This window comes from Selaginella moellendorffii, unplaced genomic scaffold, assembly GCF_000143415.4.
Source record: "Selaginella moellendorffii unplaced genomic scaffold, v1.0 SELMOscaffold_79, whole genome shotgun sequence".
Lineage (NCBI taxonomy): Eukaryota > Viridiplantae > Streptophyta > Lycopodiopsida > Selaginellales > Selaginellaceae > Selaginella > Selaginella moellendorffii.
Genome location: NW_003314340.1, coordinates 592810 through 613955, shown reverse-complemented (window position 1 = coordinate 613955; position 21146 = coordinate 592810). Strand labels below are relative to the sequence as shown.

General features: G+C 45.2%; 4 protein-coding genes and 1 long non-coding RNA gene across 6 annotated transcripts; 2 read left to right on the top strand and 3 right to left on the bottom strand.

Annotated features, from left to right (window-relative positions):
• The first annotated feature begins 8158 nt into the window (after positions 1-8158).
• LOC9657127 (probable helicase MAGATAMA 3) lies at positions 8159-11903 on the top strand. Its single transcript, XM_024661093.1, has 21 exons — positions 8159-8268; positions 8319-8475; positions 8551-8684; positions 8733-8906; positions 8968-9153; positions 9201-9236; positions 9296-9378; positions 9435-9485; positions 9531-9642; positions 9700-9805; positions 9866-9963; positions 10019-10129; positions 10180-10272; positions 10321-10374; positions 10427-10485; positions 10541-10625; positions 10683-11048; positions 11102-11224; positions 11283-11369; positions 11434-11668; positions 11736-11903. Exons 1-20 carry the CDS (start codon positions 8176-8178, stop codon positions 11650-11652), a joined length of 2427 nt encoding a protein of 808 aa, XP_024516861.1. The 5' UTR covers positions 8159-8175; the 3' UTR covers positions 11653-11668; positions 11736-11903.
• A 2097-nt stretch (positions 11904-14000) lies between these two features.
• LOC112341228 (embryonic protein DC-8-like) lies at positions 14001-14787 on the bottom strand. Its single transcript, XM_024661061.1, has 3 exons — positions 14588-14787; positions 14256-14411; positions 14001-14182 (listed from the first exon to the last, which is right to left on the bottom strand). Exons 1-3 carry the CDS (start codon positions 14693-14695, stop codon positions 14102-14104), a joined length of 345 nt encoding a protein of 114 aa, XP_024516829.1. The 5' UTR covers positions 14696-14787; the 3' UTR covers positions 14001-14101.
• Positions 14788-14934: 147 nt separating this feature from the next.
• Positions 14935-15418, bottom strand: LOC112341202. The gene is made up of 2 exons (XR_002990462.1): positions 15282-15418; positions 14935-15194 (listed from the first exon to the last, which is right to left on the bottom strand). It is a non-coding gene; the product is annotated as an uncharacterized LOC112341202 (long non-coding RNA).
• A 101-nt stretch (positions 15419-15519) lies between these two features.
• LOC9657126 (protein MODIFIER OF SNC1 1) lies at positions 15520-19111 on the bottom strand. The gene is made up of 6 exons (XM_024661008.1): positions 19095-19111; positions 18811-18882; positions 18051-18646; positions 16869-17962; positions 15707-16805; positions 15520-15611 (listed from the first exon to the last, which is right to left on the bottom strand). Exons 1-6 carry the CDS (start codon positions 19109-19111, stop codon positions 15520-15522), a joined length of 2970 nt encoding a protein of 989 aa, XP_024516776.1.
• Positions 19112-19550: 439 nt separating this feature from the next.
• Positions 19551-21077, top strand: LOC9657125. 2 transcript variants are annotated; one of them, XM_002987184.2, is made up of 10 exons: positions 19551-19665; positions 19732-19845; positions 19914-20009; positions 20103-20187; positions 20239-20363; positions 20430-20454; positions 20503-20586; positions 20649-20678; positions 20742-20850; positions 20914-21077. In XM_002987184.2, exons 2-10 carry the CDS (start codon positions 19753-19755, stop codon positions 20975-20977), a joined length of 711 nt encoding a protein of 236 aa, XP_002987230.1. In that variant the 5' UTR covers positions 19551-19665; positions 19732-19752; the 3' UTR covers positions 20978-21077. The 2 variants fall into 2 exon arrangements, with proteins under 2 accessions (XP_002987230.1, XP_024516730.1); XM_024660962.1 differs by having other exon boundaries at positions 19576-19676.
• The last annotated feature ends 69 nt before the right edge of the window (positions 21078-21146 follow it).

The window sequence follows — 21146 nt, the reverse complement described above, 5'->3', positions numbered from 1 at the left end:
AAACAAAGAAAATAAAAATAAATATTAGAAAACGATAATTTAATAATAATAATAAATATTTGGATATTGGTAGAATAAATTTTTTATTAGTAAATTAAATAGTTTGAAAAATGCTAGATGTTTTATTATGCCATTACATTTTAAATAGTTTTAAGAATAAGTGACTGTGAAACTATATTAGACCATATTTTGAATGGCTTTGAATGGATTTATGAGCTATATAAAATCTTAATTTTGTTATTCATTTTAATTACTTGAAACATCTAAATTCTGAATGTCTGAAATTTAATATCTATTTTATTCTTCAAAATTACAATTACACCATTTATTAAACTATACTCTTGCATAAATTCTTATAAAGTGTTTACTTAGAACTAGAAAAGTATAATGAATTTTTTGGTTTGCTTAAGCAAACCTGTAGAGGGACTGGAATAATAGTGAATATATCAAGAATATGCTTGGATATTCTAGGATATTCTACCATCTAATGGTTGTTAGTTATTTAGATTAATTTTATACTTATAATTTATGAACATGTTCATAATTTATAAACTTTCTTAAACCCTTTCTAGTATATTCATTTTTATTCTACCATCTAATAGTTGATATACAATAAGATTAATCCTGTGTTTATAAATTACAAGCATGCTTATAGTTATAAACTTTATTTGATCAATTGAATTAGCAACACTTGGTTTTGTTTACTACATGCACGTAGCAAATTATTATTATATAAATAAGTTTTTTGGTATTTATGGATTTCTCTGAAAAGGTTTTTCAAAAATATGAATTTTAGTGTGTTTACACCTTTACAGTCATTTAAGCCCTTATGATTCTGAACTTAGCGATTGAATCTTCTTAATTTACACTTTATTAAAAAATCGCAATGAGATGGTCAAGAGAAAACCATCCACTATGAATTCTATCTGATCTAGAAACTCATCTAGGTCAATCAGAAAACTATCCAATCTATCTTTATCTATCTGATCCAGAGACTGATCCATCTCTCTTTATCTATCCAGTCATGATCTCACCTCGGCGCTAGTCAACTTGCACTTCAGGGAGAATTGCCAGTGGTGGAAAGTCCAAAACTGTCGCCCATGACCTCGAATACCACTGCTGGAGCTCGTCGATGGTCGAGGCTCCTGGAAGCTGCGGAGACGGAGCGTGGTGCTTGGAGGCATGCCTCGTCGTCGAAGGGATCTATCCTCTCCCGGCCATTCTGTTCTTTCTGCCTTGTGGGGTAAATACATTCCCATGCGTTGGAGAAGAAACGATGGGTCCGTGATTTTGAAAACCATTGTCAAAATTTTAGATCATTTTGTGGCAATGCAACACCGCTTTCTCTGTTGAAACTCTAAACATTGCTTTTCTGTCATCTCCCGGCGCTTGAGGGGATTGAAGTATATTTGAGAATTCCATCGTACCCTGCTACTAGATTTTTTAGAGTTGGAATGGCCATCACCGCCACTTTTTCGAGGCATGCCGTGTAGAACGTAAGCTCTGGCGAGTCCATACATACCGTCCATGTTTCCTAATCTAAGTAGCTTGGCCATCTTAGCCAGCAAAGTTTCGTGCTTGTCACTAAATTCACCCCCAGCAGCGCGCAACATAACATCCTCAGGGCATTATCTATGTCTTTCACACTAGCTTCTACCTTTTTTACTGTCTTTGGGGAGTGAATCCACGCTCCAAGCTCTTGGCAGATCTTCTTTGTCACAGTCTCAGCCAAGTAAACCCCTTCCTTACGGCGACTAGAGGTTAATAACAGCGTCATGTGTTGACGGTTTAGGGCAGCATGATCACGACGAGCTCAAGGAGCTGTGCAAATTCGCCGGCAACAATTTCGTGGAGCACGTCAAGTCCACACTCGGTTCAAGCAACTCTTGTGAAGACGAGCACCAGCGTTTCGCGGCCAAAGTGTTCGGGGAAGATTTCAGTGGCCGGTTTGTGACTCTGTGCGCGAACTCACAGTGGGACGACAATGCCACACTCTTGCAAGCAAGCGAGCTTGCAGAAATCATGGAGCTGGCGAAGCAGGGACAGTTCCAAGTTGCTAATCCTCTCCCCGAGAAGGTTGTGACCAGCAGTTGGCTCAGTGAAATGATCATCTACTTGGCCAATGTAAGTGTTGTTTTCTCGTTCTTCCTTTGCCTTATTGTTCTAAGCATGTACCTTTTCTTTCAGCTGGTTCTCGAGGATAGCATGCCATACATCTTTGATCGTACAACATGGATACAGGATTGTGAGTATATCAATTTCAACTTGGGCACTTCTTCTAATGTGATTTTTGATTTGCAGGTAGAGGATTGTTTATCGATCCCATCATGATGCTAATACCCTTTTTAGAGTTCTTCTTCTTTCTTCACTCTATTATTATGTTTCTGATGACCTTGTTATTCTAGCATTTGTGGATTTTCTAGACGATGATTCTATGCTATTGGCAGTTATTGTACTTGATATTTAATGTCCACAATGTGTAGAGTAAGTACCTTCTCTTAATGAGGTTTGCGATGCTTAAAAGATTGAGCCATGGATTTAAAGGCTTTGAGATGGGTTTGAGAATCTTGCATCAATTATTGATAATTTGCCATTCTGGCATTTATATTTTCAATATCGCCTTGAAAACAACCTTCTTTATTTTATGGGAATGGATCCTAATGATCAATTATAGCTAATGGTGCCTTCTGTCTTTATTCTACGATTTCTCTATGCCTACCATGATTCTCCTATTTTAGGCGGGCATATGAGACATCTTTATGTGACTGAGAAGCTATGCAAAGATGGTCTTTCTATTGGCCGAAGATGTGATGTGATATTATCTAATATGTGTGTAGCTATGTTTAGTGCCAAGCTTGTAATACTCCCCCTCGTGCTGCGGAAGGACAGTTGGAGTCAATTGCAATTTTCCATTCATTTGAGTTGGTGGTATTTGATTTTATGAGACTTTTTCCACGATTGACTACTGGCAATGAATATGTTATTATTACTTATAATTATTTGACTCATTGGGTGCAAGTTAGTGCTTTTGCTAGTGCCTTTGCAACTATTATTGGATACTTCCTCCTCAATCAAGTGGTATTCTAGCATTTTGTCCGGAGCAGATTTTTTCAAATAATAGTCCTGTATTTATGGTTGAAGCATTTTATGTTTTGATGTCTCGATTGAGGATATGCCACACTTTCACAAGTACTTATCATCCATAGTCAAACGATTTGGTGGAATGGTTCGTTTGGACATTTAAAGGAATGATCACAAAGTACGTGAACTTTTAGCATTTGGATTGGAATGGTTATTTGCTGTCTCTTCAATATACATATGTCACAGGGGTGCAGAGTTTTATTGATACTTCACTATATAAACTCTTATATGGTCATGATCTAATATTATCAATGGAGCTGGGTTTACTTTTGTGATTGCCATGAGCTATTGATGCTAGGCTGTAGGATTAATATTTGGCAAGCATTTTTTCACTTGTCCAAGCGAAGTCTATTAAACATTTAAGTTGTGTACAAGTGGGACAACAATGGCACTACAACTCCCATTATTATCCATATGCAAAATACAAAATGGATAACTTAGTGTTAGTTCATTTTCCCCATTTGATCTTGAAGTTCCAGGATGATGTGGCTCCATTGGAGGTTGGGGATCTCTGTGGGATCCCACGGCCAGATCTGACCGTTGGATCCCACAGATCTGACAGTATCATATCCAACCCTAGCCTCTAGCCACGTGGCAAAAGTGATACCAGGTTTCAGCTTTGGCCCCTGCTTGTAAGTTTTTATGACTTTCGTTGTTATCATGTGTTGCTGTCATGTATGTTGCATTTTGATTTTCTGATCAATTTATTAACAAATGTGTTTCTGAAAACGTGTTTCTGATGTAATCCCCCCTGCAACATCACCCCGTAGTGGGTGCAAAAATATTTCACAATGCAGTGAGAAAATTTCTTGCTTACAGTCCCTTCAAACCCTTAATCAAAGCCTTCATCCCCTATTGTTTGTTCTTTAACATTCTTTCACTGCATTTTGTTTTTGATATTGTTTCGCTGGGTTTTTTTTTCACAAACTTTAGTCAATGTATTTCGAAATCTGGGCTCAGTCGCAAGAGAGGGGTGTTACATGCCAAGGAACTCATAAAAGACCTTAGAATATCTTTCAACAGCTAAAAGATATATGGAATATATCTGGGTTATATCCTCCATTACTCCATGTACTAGTCCATCTTTTGTTAACATGCTATTGCATCAAAAGTCATGCAGAAGAATGGGCGGTAGCTGCAGAAGTAAATGATCTTGAGCCCACACTGCATTGAAGGTGGTAGCATCCAAATCACCAAGCTCTGGAGTGAGGTTGCACACAACAACAAATACCAAATTCAGAATCAGCATGCATGGTGTGGTAGTGCCACTGCCTCTCCAAAGCGACCAGAGTCTTCATCCAGATCGCTTATATTCCCCTGATATATGCAGCCACCTGCCATAAACCAAAACAAGTCACTACCTAATCTGTCAACCCCATCCTGGTATATGGGATGTGCAGCAACCTTTTGCCACCCTTCTTCACCACCCTGCCAGCTGAAGACCTTTTGAAGACAAACTCTTCAAAAGGTATGCAAGACATCATGTAGAAGCTGCCCTCGTGCCAGTGGGGACCCATAGAACGAACATTATCTGGCGCTGCCGGGAAGCCCTTGTATGGAGTTGTAGATGTACGTATTTGAGCATCCATTAACTCAAGTTCGACGTCTTCTTCCCCTTCAACATCTAACAGAGGCTGCCAGCTCCCGGTGGAGGAGACGCAGAGAAAGCAACCGTGGATTGCTATGTCCGCAACATATCTGTCGAGCAGCAGAGAGAGAATGGACCCATTTCGTGGCAGGAAGGGGCCAAGCGTAGGCCATGGCTTCCAATTAACTGCTTCGGGATCATGAGACGTTCTCCATCACACGGGCTCCATGCTAATGTGCAATCGTCTGTGTCATTGCCTCTGTGAACGAGGAGATTGTCTCTGATCCAAAGCTGGAGCTGTTTCCATCGGCTAAAGGTTCAGCGGTTAAAGTAGCAAATAGGATAGAGGAGATGGATGATTCAAAGACCTGGGTCCCCACTCACCATCATCCCGTGGCGCCCAGAAAGATGCCATGAGCGCCGCTATTCGACGGGCAAACATAACTATAGCCTTGATTCTAGGATACATGCTTTATTTCGTTAAAGTGGGACTTATTCAGTAAAGTGGGACATTAATTAGCATGTGTCCACATGCCATTTCCTAGTACTTAATTAATATTTATTAATATTTCTATCAGTTTTTTAATTTATTTTTTTATATTTCACAATATTATAACACAAAATCATATGAAAAGTTTTTAATTTATAAATTATAAAGTTAAAACTTCAATTTTTTATTGTTGTTATAAAAATGGCATGTGGCCACACACCATAAGTGGGATAATGAAAAGTCCCACTTTAACGAAATAAAACATATACTATGTATGTTATATTGCGACTTTAAGAGATATGTTTTATGTGTTTTATTGCTTTTTATTTATTCAGTGCTGATCTTTGATGGATTTGGAATGCATTTATATTTCAAAATATACACATGGTATTTTATTATTACAAGCTGGGGTCCACAAGTTGGGTTCCATATGTTAGAATGTGCAAGAGTGGCCTTTCGTATCATTTTGTGACGACGAGGTATTTGATTTATAAATGTTATTTTTTTTGTATAATATTAATTTTTTTCTTTTCTCAGTATTAAGATATAAAATGGAGGGCTGGACTTTCAAGATCAATTGTAAAAAGCAGATCCTATTCACCGTAACAGTGGTGAAAGGAAGAAGGTTGAGTCAAAAACTCAGGGAGAGCGCCTCGAATGTCTTCTGAAGAAGAACCGTAATCCATCCCTGCCAAAGAACAAAAAGAATTAAGCAAAAAGCCTTCTACCTATAGCATATGTTGGTGTTTCCTTCAAAACGTTCACCAGCATCACGCAAGGCAAGTGCTTCCCCAGACTTTTGGAGTGAGTCGTCTCCAAAATATTCTCCACTCCCTGACTCCGGAGCTAATGCCATCCGAGTGTGTGATGCAAGCTCCAACGAAGGATGTCCAGCCTATAGCTCCAGGCCTGAGAGGCATCGAATTCAGCAACTCGTGAGCCTCCGTTAACTTCCCAACTCTTCCCAGGATGTCAGCCACGCAGCAGTAGTGCTCCCTTACGTGCTCGACACCGGCCATAGCTCTAAAGTGGTCCAAAAGACCACCATGGCTACAAGCTCCGAGAACGCTCGTGAACGTTGCCTCGTCGGGCACGGCACCCTCCACGATCATGAGTCGAAAAGTTTCGCTGGCTTCCTCGACATGACCATTCTGTCCGTAGCATCCCATCATGGCGTTGTAGCAAGCCACTGGGCGGTGAGGCATTGTGTCGAGCCTTCTCCGTGCCTGCACGACATTTCCATCTCGGCAGAGAGCTGTTATCATCAGGATCCACGACACGGCATTTCTCTCCGGCATCCTGTCGAAGACGAACTCGCAGCCTTGGTGTGCCTGATTTGTGCGTAGAGGCAAACCATCGCAGTTCATGCGACTAAGTCTCTGCCATCCGGTTGAAAATCCTCTCGGCTTACCCCTTCTGGGCATACGCTTGCACCATGGTGGTCGACGAGACGAGGTTGTGGCAAGACATGGAGTCGAAAACCAGCCGAGATTCTTCCATCGGTCCTTGCTGAGAGTACGCCAGAATCATGACGCTAGGACGAGATATCTCTCTCGGGCATCTCCTCAAACAACTTCTTCGGTTGAGAGACCTGTCCTCTCTGGGCATAAGCCGTGATCATAGCGTTCGTAGCGACAATGTTTCAGTCTGATCCTGCTGCAATCTCCACGCTTGCATCGATGAGGATTGCGAGCCCCACGACTAGCGACTCTAGGCTCGCATATAGCGATGATCAAAGCTCCAGGCTCGCATCTAGCGATGATCAAATCTCCAGGCTCACATCTAGCGAGGATGAAAGCTCCATGCTCGAATCTAGCGATGATTAAAGATCCGGGATAGCAAGATCCGTGACTAGCGATGCTCAAAGCTCCGGTCTGCGTCGCGGTCCTCAGATGATGAAACCACCACGACAGAAGTACTAGCAATGACGATCCCCAGTGATGAATCTACACCGTCGTCTCGGCTTCACACCTCGGCTAGCTTGCCAGTGATCCCAGAGGCAACAGTTTGGGACAAGGAGAACGTTCCAAAAGAGGAGGACATGGATTCCCTACATGGACAGGGGCATTTCCCATGGGGTTTTGGGGAGCTGGAGCTCGCAATGCAGGACCTTCCTCCTCTATGTAGAGGAGCCAATGATATTGAGAAGGGCCCCTGCTGGCTCCTCGATGAGCTAGCAGGGGCAGCACCACTGCCAGCACGGTGTCTCCTGATGGAAAGGCCATCATCCATTGTGATGTTTAGGCCTCATAGATCCAGTATTCTTTGCGAAGTCCTGTCTGGCAAATTGCAGCAGCAAGATTGCCTACCTCAGCCCTCAAGCATTTTTTCATTCATCCATGCAATCACATCCTTCTGTGTAGGCATCCCTGCTGCATGTAGAGCTTTCCTCCATAATGCACCCACTCTTGTCCATCTCACAGCAGTGGCAGTCTCGCCAATTGCGCGCCCACTCTTGCTCTTGTGTTAATTGGATGGTATGGTAATGGTGATGGGCAATGACATGGCATGCAATGTTTTGCAATTGCATGTGTAATTGATGCCCATCCCATGGCCATCAAGCTGAAGTACAAGCCCCATGTGTGCTTCAATAGTGTATCCAGTGTCAAGAGCTCCATCGTTCGAGCAGCGTTTCTTTTGTTACTCTCTTTTACCATCGTCTTAACAGAGAACTTGCATAGAAGAAACGGAGCTTGCCGAGATGAACAAGATGGTGATACCAGTGGCTTTGTAGCTCCAGAGTGAAGATCTTTGGCTTCTCTTTCACAATCTGGAAATCTAGTGTTCCAACTTGTCTAGCTCAATCGCCAACTCAGCTGACGTGCTCAAAATTTCAAAAAGTCAATGAAAGTCAATTTGGTCAACCAAAAGTCAATAGACGATCTTCGCGCCAAAAACCCTGAAAGGATATACCAAGTATCCAATCTTAAACCCTAGTGTTAGGGCTTTTGGCGCGATGGACAAGGCGTCCATTGTGGCGTCTCATCACACCAAGCTCCAGAAGATCTTGCTCCGGTGGGATTACATCCAGCTGCTAGCTCAATCCAAGGTAGTGTCGCCGCGTCGCAGGAATTCAATCCATAGGATTCTTGATTTCAGGCTCCAGAGACAAAAAAGAGGAAGAATCGCGTGTCGGCGCCAGTGCTCCCCACCGTGCCTCAGACGTTTGCGAGCCTGGAAGACTACATTGCTGTGTTTGAGCCCCTTCTTCTCGAGGAATGCCGAGCACAGATCGTGAGAGGGGATGACGATGGAGGTAAAAGTTTTCTCATCACTCCTCTTGTGGCGTTGCTTATAGCTTCTTTTTCTTTTTCTTTCCTTCTCCTCTTAGGTGCTGCTGAGTATCACGTCGCAGCGCTCACGCATTGCGAGAAAGTAAACGAGTTTTACTCTGCCAAGGTTGCAGTTCGAGCAGAGATAGGCGAACTTTTCCCAGACAATGAGTTGATTCTCATCACGAAAGAGGTTAGCACTTCCTTCTCCTCTTTAGGAAGGTCTTAAGCTTTCGTTCAGCCTTTAGGTGGTGCTGATCTTCCAAAAACTTACGCACTTGCTATGGTGGACGGGCATGAAGGGCTACAAATTCTCTCGCTTCGGCTTTACTTGGAGTCGGACTCTTCGAACGATAGAGATGCGAGACTGCGACTGGCTTTGCAGGCGTCTGGATCCGGCTGGTTCATTTGCAAGGTAAGCGAGCTGACTTCTATTCAGTGTTTTCTTTTCTTTCTTACAGTCTTTGTTCTCCCAGCTTTGTAACTTGTCGACGATATCCAGGGAGTACGTTGCCTTGTGCTCGTTAGGCTCTATAGCCTTCAGTGACACAATCGTTTCTGCGAGCGCATCAGATGTCTCCGCTGGCTGTCGAACGATCCCCCGCGGACTTAAAGACTATTTACAAACGACGCATAACCAGTCACAGATTAACGCTATTCAGGTACTCGCAAGCAATTCTTATAGTCTTAGCTCTAATCTGGCAAGTAGGCAGGGCTTAGTGGTCAGCCCTTGGTGTTGATTCAGGTATGTACTTGTGTGTCGTTGAACTTTGCTCTCTTTTTCTTACTCGAAATGCCTTGCAGGGGCCCCCGGGAACTGGTAAGACTCAAACAATTCTTGGGCTCCTCAGCGTCATTTTACATGCAACTGTGGCGACCTTTTCTCAGTACGTACCCCTTCTTGTCTATTTGTAAGGCAAGGCCACTGAATTTACTTACACAGAGAGGGTTCGCTGCGCTTGCTGCAAAAGTCCGAGATGTCTTCGCATGAAAAGTAAGCCACCTTGAAAGGAAACTAGAATGGTCATTGTCTTTGCAGGCTGGATCACTGGCTTAAAGCTTCGCCATGGCTGGGTGTTGGAAACCCACGCGATTTAATTATGCCGGAGGATGGTGACGATGGTTTTTTCCCTTGCGCACCGAACCAGTTTGTATAACAGAATGGTTTTGAAAGATTTCATCCAATCTTATGGTATTTTTCTTTGCAGAGAGCCGAAGTCGTTGGAACAACGCGTAAGCATCGCGCTCATGTTCTCGTATGTGCACCTTCAAACTCTGCTCTGGATGAGATTGTACTGCGACTGTTAAAATCTGGTACACAGGTATACTCTTTTTCTAAATTATAGAATTTACGTTCTCCTGTATGCTTTCCAGGTATTCGCGACGAAAATGGTGACAGTTATGTCCCAAGTATTGTTCGCATGGGCTTGAATGCGCATCACTCCGTTCAGTCCGTTTGTATGGATCACCTGGTTGGTGTTCGCAGCTTTTTACAAAATTTATTTATTTCACGCCGTATGGTTCCAGGTTGATCAAAGATTGCAAAGCATCGACCGCTCAATGTCTAGTGCTCGAGGAGGGGGTGGTGGAAGAGAGAGGGAGCGTGTTCGATTGGCAATCCTTGAGGAAGCTGCAATTGTGTGTAAAGCTAACTCATCCCGATCTTTTTTTCGCTGACACTCTTACAGGTCTGTTCGACTCTAAGTTTTAGCGGCTCCAGTGTTTTTTCGAGGATGAAACGTGGATTTGATGTCGTCGTCATTGATGAAGCTGCTCAAGCTGTAAGCTAGCCGAGATTTTTCCGCGTGTAACAATGTATGTTTTATCAGGTTGAACCCTCGACTCTAGTACCTCTAACTCACGGTTGTAAGCAAGCGTTTCTGGTAAGTGATTCTGTATATCATAGCTTTATTTGTGGTTAATTTCTTAGTCCAGGTGGGAGATCCAATACAGTTACCAGCAACGGTGTTGTCCACCGAGGCAGTGAAGCACGGGTAAGTTCATTCTGTTCGATGACGCTTAAATTTTTTTTTTTTTTCTCTCGACCAGATATGGAACAAGTATGTTTAAACGTTTCCAAAAAGCTGGGTACCCCGTGCAAATGCTCAACACGCAATATCGCATGCATCCTCAAGTAAGCATTCGATCCGCTTTATGCATTGCCATTGTCTCACGCATATAAGCATTGTAGATTCGAGATTTCCCGTCCAAAGAATTCTACGGAGAAGCTCTGGAGGATGGTGCTGAAGTGGAGCAGCAAACTTCTCGAGCGTGGCATGAGTACTGCTGCTTTGGCCCGTTCGCTTTCTTTGACATTGAAGGCCGCGAAACTCAACCTCCGGGGAGCGGCTCCTACATAAACAGTGACGAGGCCGAGTTTGTGTTGGTCTTGTATCGCCATCTTATCGCGTTATATCCCGAGCTCAAGGGCGGGCCTCACGTCGCCGTGATCTCTCCTTACAAGCACCAAGTGACAACGTTACGTACCCGATTTGCCGAAGTTCTGGGAAAGGATGCCGCCCGACTTATCGACATCAACACTGTAGATGGTTTCCAGGTACTTATTTCTCATGCTCGCGGATGATATTGTTTTCTGTTTGTCTTTTACAGGGACGTGAGAAAGACATAGCTATATTCTCTTGTGTGCGAGCAAACAAGAGCAAAGGCATTGGCTTTGTGTCCGACTTTCGCCGAATGAACGTCGGTTTAACGAGAGCAAGAGCTTCAATGCTGGTATGTAGACTCTCTCTCTCGCTTTCATTTCCGTTTTTTTGTTCTTTTTGTTAACTAGGTGGTTGGATGCGCGGCTGCTTTGAGGCAAGACGAGCACTGGGGAAATCTCATCAAGCACGCGCAGCAGCGAAACAGGATGTTCAAGGTAGTTTATTTTATCTTTTTTTCTCTTTGTTCTCTGTTCTTGCTTACAAGAAAGTTTCCAACAGGTCCAAAAGCCTTACCACGCGTTGTTTAACGAGGCGAGCTTAGCAGCCACGAAGAAAATGTCCGATGGTCCTCTTCCAGTGCAAGAAGGCGACGCCATGGAAGTGGAAATGGAGCTTCCGTCTCACTACGATCTCGGTGAGGCCGAGCAGCAGGACGAGGCGGGCGATGGAGGCGATGGAGAGGAGTTTGGAGACTTCGGAAACGATGGCGAAGATTGAAAGCTGCATTTTTATGGTATATACTTTAAATTAATCATATGCTTAACTTCGTTTTTTCTTTTCTTACGCCATCTTTCTTACAGGTAAGTTTTCAACAGGTACCACGCACTGTTCACCGGGGTGCTTTGTTACCCCATCCGTGCTTAGGGTTATACGGGAAATGATTAATGAAATTATTTTGAGATATAAAGTTTTTGTATTTTTTATTCATGTATTTAATATATAAACCAATGTAGAACATTGTTTGATAACATATTTTACAATAATAAGTTTTATTGTATTAAAAAAAGAGATTGATAAATATTATATAAATTTAATTTAATTTACATTTTTTATGATTTGATATTCTAATACTTAAATCACCAAAATGATAATGAAGTACAGGAGTTCTCTTCAAATTCTTTAGCCACTTTAAATTCTATCTTATTTTATTTGCATAGAAAACATCACTAATCACTAAAATATCATATATTTGATTTAATAATATGTTTAAAGTGCTCTATTTATATTATCAAATGGCAAATGGGTTCTAGCTAATTTTTTTCATTCTCGCATAAAAAAACATATCTATTTTAATTATTATCTAAATATTTTTGCAACATACAGAATCTATGGTTTTACCTATAACTAATAATTATTAAGATTTTAAAAGTATTCATAATTTTGACAATAGAGAAATGTACTTTATATAAAACTATTTGCATATATAAATAATATTTTATTTTAATTTGTTATTCTTTCACTATAACTTAATATATTTACATTACAGAATGTACTATATTTCTTTAGTTATGTGTCAATCAGTTAATTGATTTAAAATAACATAAACCATATATGATAAAATACTTAAAAGTTTTTGAAAAAAAAAGATTTGTTTGACCATATGAATCAAATTTATCATTCAGAAACTATTTTGAAAATTGACTATTAAAAATTTGTAACCTTTGTTACATTAATATACAACATAAACACACTTTTTTCTTTTCCAAGTAAAATAAAATCTTGCTATAATTTATAATTGTTCATAGAGTTTTTTAAAATTTTCTATTTTGTTTTTGATAATTTAGATAATTAGTGAATGAATTTTTAGGCTTATTTTTAAATTATTCTATAAATTGACATAAAAGTTCCTAAAAATAACTTCTCTAATTGATATATTAGTTTTAACATTAGCTGAGAAACTAATCCAACTTAGTAATTCAAAACAAATTTATGTAAGTATTTCTTTGTCTCAGTAAACAAGCTGTACCGGCACAGCTATTGAGGCAAACCCTTGCTTAGCCTTGAATTCACATCATATGAGAAGCAAGCGTTGCTCTTCTTACCTTTGCAAGAGCAAGAAAAGCTGAGAGCACTCCCAGCTTGCCCAGTAAATCTAAACTCCCCAGCCTCCAAACCCACAACATACTTGCTCACAAACTCAGTCCAGATTTGTTTCACTTCAAAACGGACTCCCCAAATCTCCACTCTGCCCTTCTTCACCGCATTGAGCACGAGCACGTAAAGCTTGTCACCCCAGGCAGCTACATAGGCACCATCGCCAACTTTGTCATACAGATGCGAATACAAGAACTTGTTGCGTGTCAAGTCATACTGGAGGAGCCACTTGTGATCGTGCGAAGCGGTACAATACACTACACCGTCCAGCAGCGCCGGGATCGATCCGGGGGCACCGTCCCCTTTGGCAGGAATCCACGCCTCCTGGCCGCGAGCGAAGGTGTAGAGCGTGCCATCCGAGCACCACACCGCAACCTTGTAATCCCCGCGAGAAGAATTCGAAGCGGCAGCAAAGAGGCAGACCATGGACATGTCCCCGAATCGCAAGTAGGGGATCTCCTCCCACTTGCCCACGAAGGGATTCCCGACGAAGACCCTCCTCTCCTGCGAGGAGCGCGCCAAGACGAGGCGCTTGTCCTGCGATACGGCGCACAGCCAGTCGGGAACATCCCTCTCCACGTTTCCGAAGTGCGGCGGCGCCCATCACACCCTGTCCTGGATCGAATTAGAAGAACCGAGCGCTGTCCCTGTACGAGCTCCGGAATTCCACCACGGATCTCCACACCTGGCACACGCGTCGCGCCTTTAGAACGCCCGAGAACGACAGCCTGCGAAGGATTTCCCTGACGAGCTCCGGCATCAGGCTCGAAATCCCTGCCGTGCCCCGCCATGCCCTCCTGCTCGTCGCCATATCCAGGAAAACCTAGCCCTAGAATTTGAATTTTAAGCTCTAACTAAAGGTTCCACAAACCGTAACTTTAACCTAAAACTCAATAAGAACTTTAGGCCCTAAACGTTCCACAAACCATTAACTTTAACCTAAAATTTGTTAAGTCAAGAGCACAGACCAATTTTCACACACGGGACAAGATTATATTCATATGCGACTTATTTGTACAACCAATCCTCAATAGTGTGATGAAGAGCATAATGGATTGATTCGTTCACACTTTTACTTGGTGGGATTGTTGTTGCCACCGCCAGAGAGGGTCTCCTTGGCCTTCTCCATGGTTCCCTTCACCTGGTCTCCAACCTTGCAAAGAACAAATCACCAAAAATGTTAGTAGACATGTTGGAAGAACGAATGGAGACTTTAAACGAAATACCTGCTGCAAGACATTTCCGGTGTGGTCCTTGGCCTCGCCCGCCTTGGCTTGAGCTCCATGAGCAGCGTCACCGGTGCCCTGCTTGGTTTGACCCCATTTGTCTTGGGTCGCCTGGCCGGCCTCGTGGGTCTTCTCCTTGGTGGCACCAGCAGCCTCCTGTTCGTCACAAAATGGTGTCAAAGCCGATTACCAATTGAAATTCGGATCCATGAACGATCTAGAGGAACAATTGAAACTCCCGAGAGGCTTGAAAGGATTGCTCCATACAAAACAACTCTCGAGAGCTTCAGAGGATCCAGAGGAGCAACTGGAAGAGAGAGAGATTGACAAACCTGTGAGTGCTTTTGGGCCTCTCCAGTCTTTTGCTGCCCCGCGCCGGTGGCCTCGTTCCACTTCTGTCCGGCGGTGTCCTTGAGCTCCTGGGCCTTTTCAGATGCCATTGCCGAAGATCGGACTACGAAAAAACGATTCGGAGAATGAGAGAAATCCAAACAACTGGTGTGAAGAACGCTCTGAGAACTTGATGAGAATGCGGGAGCAAGGAGCTCCAATTTATACTTGGCGAATATGGTTAAGTGTGGCCTACGTGTTGATTGTGCATGGCGTCCAGCATTTTGGACACGTGTTACGCTGTCCGGGGAATGAAGATAGCTGTCGCCACGCGTTAGAAGTCCAGCGCTTTTCGAGTTTAGTATTACATGTTTTAAGATCATATTGCCCAACTAAAGCAATAAGATCGAAGTAGTAAACTTTACAGCTATTAAGCTAGGAATCACTTTCTCATTTCCACTTTCTCATTTCTTGGCAGAGCAAAGGCTACAAACAACGACCGAACGAACGAAAAAACTTTTTGCTTTTAAAACCTCTCCATCCAATTCTGAGTAACCAATCCCAGTGACAATCGTTCGCGGATAGGATACGGCACCGACAATCCAGTTCCTATCAAAGCAAAACAAGAATCATCAAGAACAAGAAAAAAAAAAAAGCGAGATGAAGATAAAGATCGGGAGAGATAGCGGCGCTTACTCAGCCAGCAACTTGATTTGGAAGAGCTCCGCCGGTTGCATCGATCACCATCCTCTGCTTCTCGACCCTGCCTCCCATGTCCACCACCGACCTCATCCCTCCACGTCCAAACCGACCTCGCCTTCCACCACCACCACCGCCGCCACCGCCACCACCGCCACCACCGACGCCACCGCCGACGCCACCGCCACCACCACCACCGCCACCACCACCGCCACCGCCACTTCCCCAGTTGGAATTACTTCCATGCTCGGGTTTTCCGGATCGATGCTGCTGTTGGTGATGGTTTTGCTGCTGATGGTTCTGCTGGTTCTGCGGGTTCTGCTGCTGCTGGAGATGGTTTTGCTGCTGCTGATGCTGCTGGGGATTGTTTTGCTGCTGCTGCTGTGGTACTGGCTGATACTGAGACTTGTTATGGTGATGACCGCTCTCAGACGAGAATGGTCGCTCTCTATGCCCAAACCTGGAGCCAGCCGACTGTGGCCTCTGATGACCACCACCTCCAGCAGCAGCACCACCGCCACCACCGCCTTCCGCATGAACTGTTGCTTTGTCTTGCGGCTGAGGATGATGATCGTGGCCTTGCCTACCGCCGCCGCCGCCGCCGCCGCCGCCGTTTCCTGACTTCTGCTGATAAACCATGCCGTTGTCTCTATGCCTCTCGGACCTGTCGTGTCTCTCGGACCTTTCATGTCTCTCGGGCCTCTCGTGCCTCTCGTGCCTCTCGGACCTCTCGGACCTTTCGTGCCTCTCGGACCTCTCGTGCCGCTCTCGTTCCTTGTCGTGGGGACGAGAAGCCGGAGCCTGGTGCTGCTTGGAAGCCTGTGGCTGTGGCTGTGGCCCTGGTGGTGGCGGAGGCGGAGGCTGCTGCGGCTGGTCGAGAGTACTACGCACAGGCGCCCAGATCATATTCTCAGCTCCGTGCTGCTTGTCGCTAACTCGTACGTCCTGGGACTTGGACGATATCCTCTTTGGCTTCCTCGGAAGCCTTCTGCCACCATTCCCTTTTGTCGCGTTTCTTTCTTCGGCCGGAACCTCTTCCTGCGCGGCAGGACTCTGAACTCGGGCTTCTTGAGCTCGGCCATCTTGTCTCGGACTTTGGAGCCGGTTCTCTTGCTTCGGACTTTGGACCCGGGCATCTTGTCTCGGGCTTTGGGCTGCTCCGCCGTCTTGGACTACGTCATCTCGCCCATCTCGTACCGGAGTTTCCACGGCGTCTGTTTTCGGAGGCGGTGGAGTTTCAGCGGCATTCACGTTCACGTCTTTCTTGGACTGTCCTTTCGACCTCTCTTTTCTCGCTCTGCTTCCTTTGCCACCTCGCTTTCCATGCTCGGGCTTACTACTTACTCCTGAAGCCTTCGCTTCAACTGGAGTATCAGTGGTATCAGTAGGAGCGCCTGTTGAACGCCTATTAAGCTCCTCAAGCTTAGCCATTGCCTTTGCTTTCTGTTCTTTGATTCGTTCTTCCTCTTCTTTCTGAAGCTGTTCTGCTCTTTGAGCAGCAATCTCTTTCATCTTTGCACGCTGAAAGAAAAAAGACAAAACGAAATAAGTTTCACGTCATTAAAATAAAGGCCTGTAGGATACCTGAGCCTCGTAATCATAAACGTTCAAATCCGTCGCATGAAGCTTAGGCCTCCACTCCTTTTCGGACTCGTGGGCCGCAGCTGTCTTGGGCTTTGACTTGACACCATCTTTAAGCACCTGTTCGCCGTGCTTCTCGTCAACTATGGCAACAGGGCCCTTTCCAAGAACACCTGCGGTTGTTTCAGTAGGCTCGGATGGAGGAGCCACAGCCTCAGCTTTAATGATTTCTTCCTTTTTGTCAGCAATGCGAGGTGCGTCAACTGAGTCTCCATCCTCCTGCTTTTCCTTGATAGGCTGTGGCTTTTTTAGGATGGCCACGTCCGGAACTACTGGTTCAGCCTTGGGAGGATGCATCGTGGACCTCTTTGCATCGTTTGCAGCCTTGTTCACTGGTTCTCTCCTGAACTCCCCATTGTCTCCTTCTTTCATCTTTCCACCACCTCTGAACTCCGAATGAAAGCCTTCCCCATCCTTTTCAAAGACTGCATGGTTCGGCATATGACGGGGCCTTGGTCCCATTGGATGCCTGGGAAAATCAGGATGAAAACCGCCATATCCTCCTGGTCCTCCCCACATCATCATTTCTCTCTCATCCATGTTGTAACTTGGAGGATAGCCGTAGTACCCATCGTAATGCCCTGGAAACATTCCCGGGCCGAAACCAGGACGTTCCGGATTCATTGGCCTCATGAACGGTGGAGGACCATAGCCATCACCGGGCTGACCGTAGGAAGCTGGAGGGCTCGGACCAAACCTTTGATGAAGAAACTCTGGATTTGGGAACCTGGGAGGTCCGTATGGTCCACTTGGAGGCCAGTGGTCTTCGCCATCGGGTGGTGGCTCCCGACGCCAGCTATTCGACGGCATTCCATATCCTCCTTCCATACCAGGCCCGGGAGGCCCTCTGAAAGGACCCCGACCCCAGCCGTTGGCACCCTCCGGGTGGTCATTGAAGCGTGGACCTTGTCCAGGATAACCATCATCTATAGCAATCAATTTCCTTAGTAAGCAAGAAAATGTAGAAACACGCGTACCATACTGATGCGAAGGTGGTCTTTCTTCAGGACGTTCGTCTACGTGCTCAGGACGTTCTCCTGAATAACAGAATCAATCAGCAAACAAAGACACAAAACTTGATTACGCTTACGCTGCTGTGGTCGAAGATTTGGATTCTTTTCGGACCCAAGCGTAGGAAAATCTCCAGTCGTGAGAGTAAAACGGGACGGCTGAGGCACCTCGTCCTGCTGTAAGAATTATACGTGGATGGTGAGTAGCAAACGGTGTAGAAGCTACGAACCGATTTCCGTGATGCCGAAGGCCCCCATGGCTGCGGACCATTACGTGCGAGCTCAGAAGTCAGAAGAGACACTCGACCGTTCGGCCTCGCCTCGGCGCTCCGTGGGCGTGAATTCGAAGGCTGACTGCTAGCTTGTGTTCCTGAAGAAGTGGAAGGACGATTTGCAGGACCCCAGGCATTCTGTGGAGGAAGGTCTTGGTTCCCAGCTGAAGATGGACGAGCTAGCTCTTGTGGATGCCTACCCCCGGCAGACGCAGGTCGAAGCACACTAGACGAAGGATGCGCACCTCCCGCGGATGATGGTCTTGTGGAGCCAGCGGAAGATGGTCGTGTAGAGTTCGGCCCCCATGCTGATGCAGGCTTGGAACCCCATGCACCAGCACTCACAGGTGGCGATGATGGCTGTGAACCGTTACCACCACCCCAGTTGTTTGTCGAAGTCGGGGGAGAACGAGCAGCGTTACCCCACGTAACAGTTCCTCTACATTAAAAAAAGAGAAATTATTTATCAAGTCTAAAGCGAGACAAGAAAAAAAAAAACATCGCTACCTTGGCACTATCTCCACGTTCGGATCGAGTCCTCGATTTTCTAGCCTGTATCCAACATGACTTACTTAAGCCCGTTACTTGCTTTCAAAAACATACCTCTGGCTTGGAAGATTGACAGGCCTCGGCACCGGAATTTTGCCGAGCACTGTCATGCCCCTCCGAACTCCCCTGGAAGAATTCACAAAAAAATTCATTCGCCATCGTATCAAGAAACGCAAAAAGACTTACCTGCGCTCTGTGATCATGGCTTCCGAGTTGAGCGACTAGCAATTCAGTTTCTTTAAAGAGAAGACTTCCTGAAAGAAGAGCCGACTCAAAAGTCAAACAAACAAATTCACATACCAGACAACATGAATGTCACCCCAGGAGCGTTGGCTTACAGTAAAACTTCCACCATCGAGATTGAATCACAAAGCCCTAATAAAATCTATACCTCTGGAAAGCCCGCACGGCGAGCAAAGAAACTATAAGCTACGGGCACCTCAGAGGAAAAAAGGGAAGAAAAAAGAAGACGAAGAAACAAAAAAAAAACCTGTTCTTTCAATCTGCGGAAATGAGGAACTAGGGTAACGAGAAATGGGACCGCTGCTATACCCTACGGCCGATCGAATGTGAGAGATACAGACCAGGGGCGCGGCGATGGCTCTAGGGCGAGGAGACGGCGATGGCGCCGCGCTGAAAATCCACCGGCGATGGAAAAGAAAGGCCTGCCCTTCGTTTTACTGCTGGAGAGAGAAGAGAGAGAGAGAAAGGGGGAGATTAGGGCTACTGTGTTAAATTGTATTAAAGTTTTAAGTTAAAGGTGGGTTGTCGTGGTGTTCTTCCCCGCGCGGGGAGCCACTGCGCGGTGGAAGAAAAATATTTCGATGGTATGGTCGATTGGAGGCTGGGTCAAATGGACGCGGCGGCGGCCAAGCACGCGATCGGGATTCGCGAATCCAAGCTCTTGAGGTGATGCTGCTGTACGATCGCTGATATCATCGATCGATAATCGGGGTCTGATAATCCGAGCGATAGGAGGATCTCGCGGGAGCGCCAATGGATTGGGATTGGGAGCTGCGGAGCTGCTGCAATCGCCGGCAAGTCACATTTGTGGTGACGATCGGCGTCTTTGCCGTGGCGATTCTTGCGGTATTGTCGATCGAAAGGAAGGATTTTCTTCTTGTCTATAAGTTCTTGCTTGTTCTTCTTGTTTGCAGCTATGGCGGACGCCACTAGTGACACCATTCAAGCTCATCACCGTGTATCTTCACGAAGCGTCTCACGCGATTGCGTGTAAGCTCACTTGCGGCCATGTAAGCTCTCACGATCCTTTCCTAGCGTCACTTTCGTGCTCGCGATAGATGATCCAAGCTTTTCCTTCTTCCATGTTTTTTTTCTTTTCCCAGGTAGAAGGCATCGAAGTTAATCTCAACGAAGGGGGAGTGACTCGTACGCGAGGTGGAAGTCAATGGCTCATTCTTCCTGCCGGATGTAAGTTAAGTTCTTCCCAAGTTTCTCTGGTTTGATGGTCGTTTCACGCAGATCTCGGATCCTCGTTCTGGGGAATGGCATTTATTTTGATGGCCACGAATCGCATTGCTACTCGAGTCGCGGCAGCCATTCTCGGCGGCTCTCTCCTCTTCGTTCTCGTCATCTACGCAAAAAATGTAAGCTTTTCGGATGCTCCATAGCTCATTTTTTTCGTTCTTGCATGTCCAACTTGACTGGAGCAGTGGTTCCTTCGATTTCTCAGCCTCGGTAAAACCATTAGAATCTTTTGCTTCTCGACTGACACAAGCTTCGCAGGTTTTATCATTTTCCTGGCGATCATCTGGGTATTGCAAGAAACCACAAGCGTTCACCTTCTGCGATACGTGATTCTCTTCATTGGTAAGCGAGCTCAAGCTTGATCTAGTGGAGATATAACGCCTTGGAATCCTTTTTCCATCCAGGAGTTATGAACTGTATGTTCTCCGTTTACGGTACGTAGCGCTCGTATGTTTCGAAGGCTTCTGTGCGTGATCAATCTACATGATCTCCTCCAGATATCTACGACGATCTCATCTCGAGAAGAGTAAACACCAGCGACGCCGAGAAGTTCTCTGAAGTTTGCGTTTGCTGCCCGTGCAATGGGCTCGCTTGGGGAGTGATCTGGTAAGCTTTCCAAAGTTTCTAGATCGACGCCACCAAAAAAAATTCGTTTTTTTTTCTTCCCAGGGGATTTGTTTCGCTAGCGTTCTTGTGTGCTGCCATATACGTGGGCCTCGTCATCCAGTCGTGATCACGGGAGAACTCTTTCGCTGGCACATTCTTCGATTCTTTCTAATACTTAGGTTCTAGTGGATGCTGTTGTTTTGGTGTATGATAATTTTTTTTGTGTTTTGGAATATCGTCCGTATGACATGAGCAAAGGGAGGGAAGTAGGGTTTAACCTCAGCAGGACAAATCTC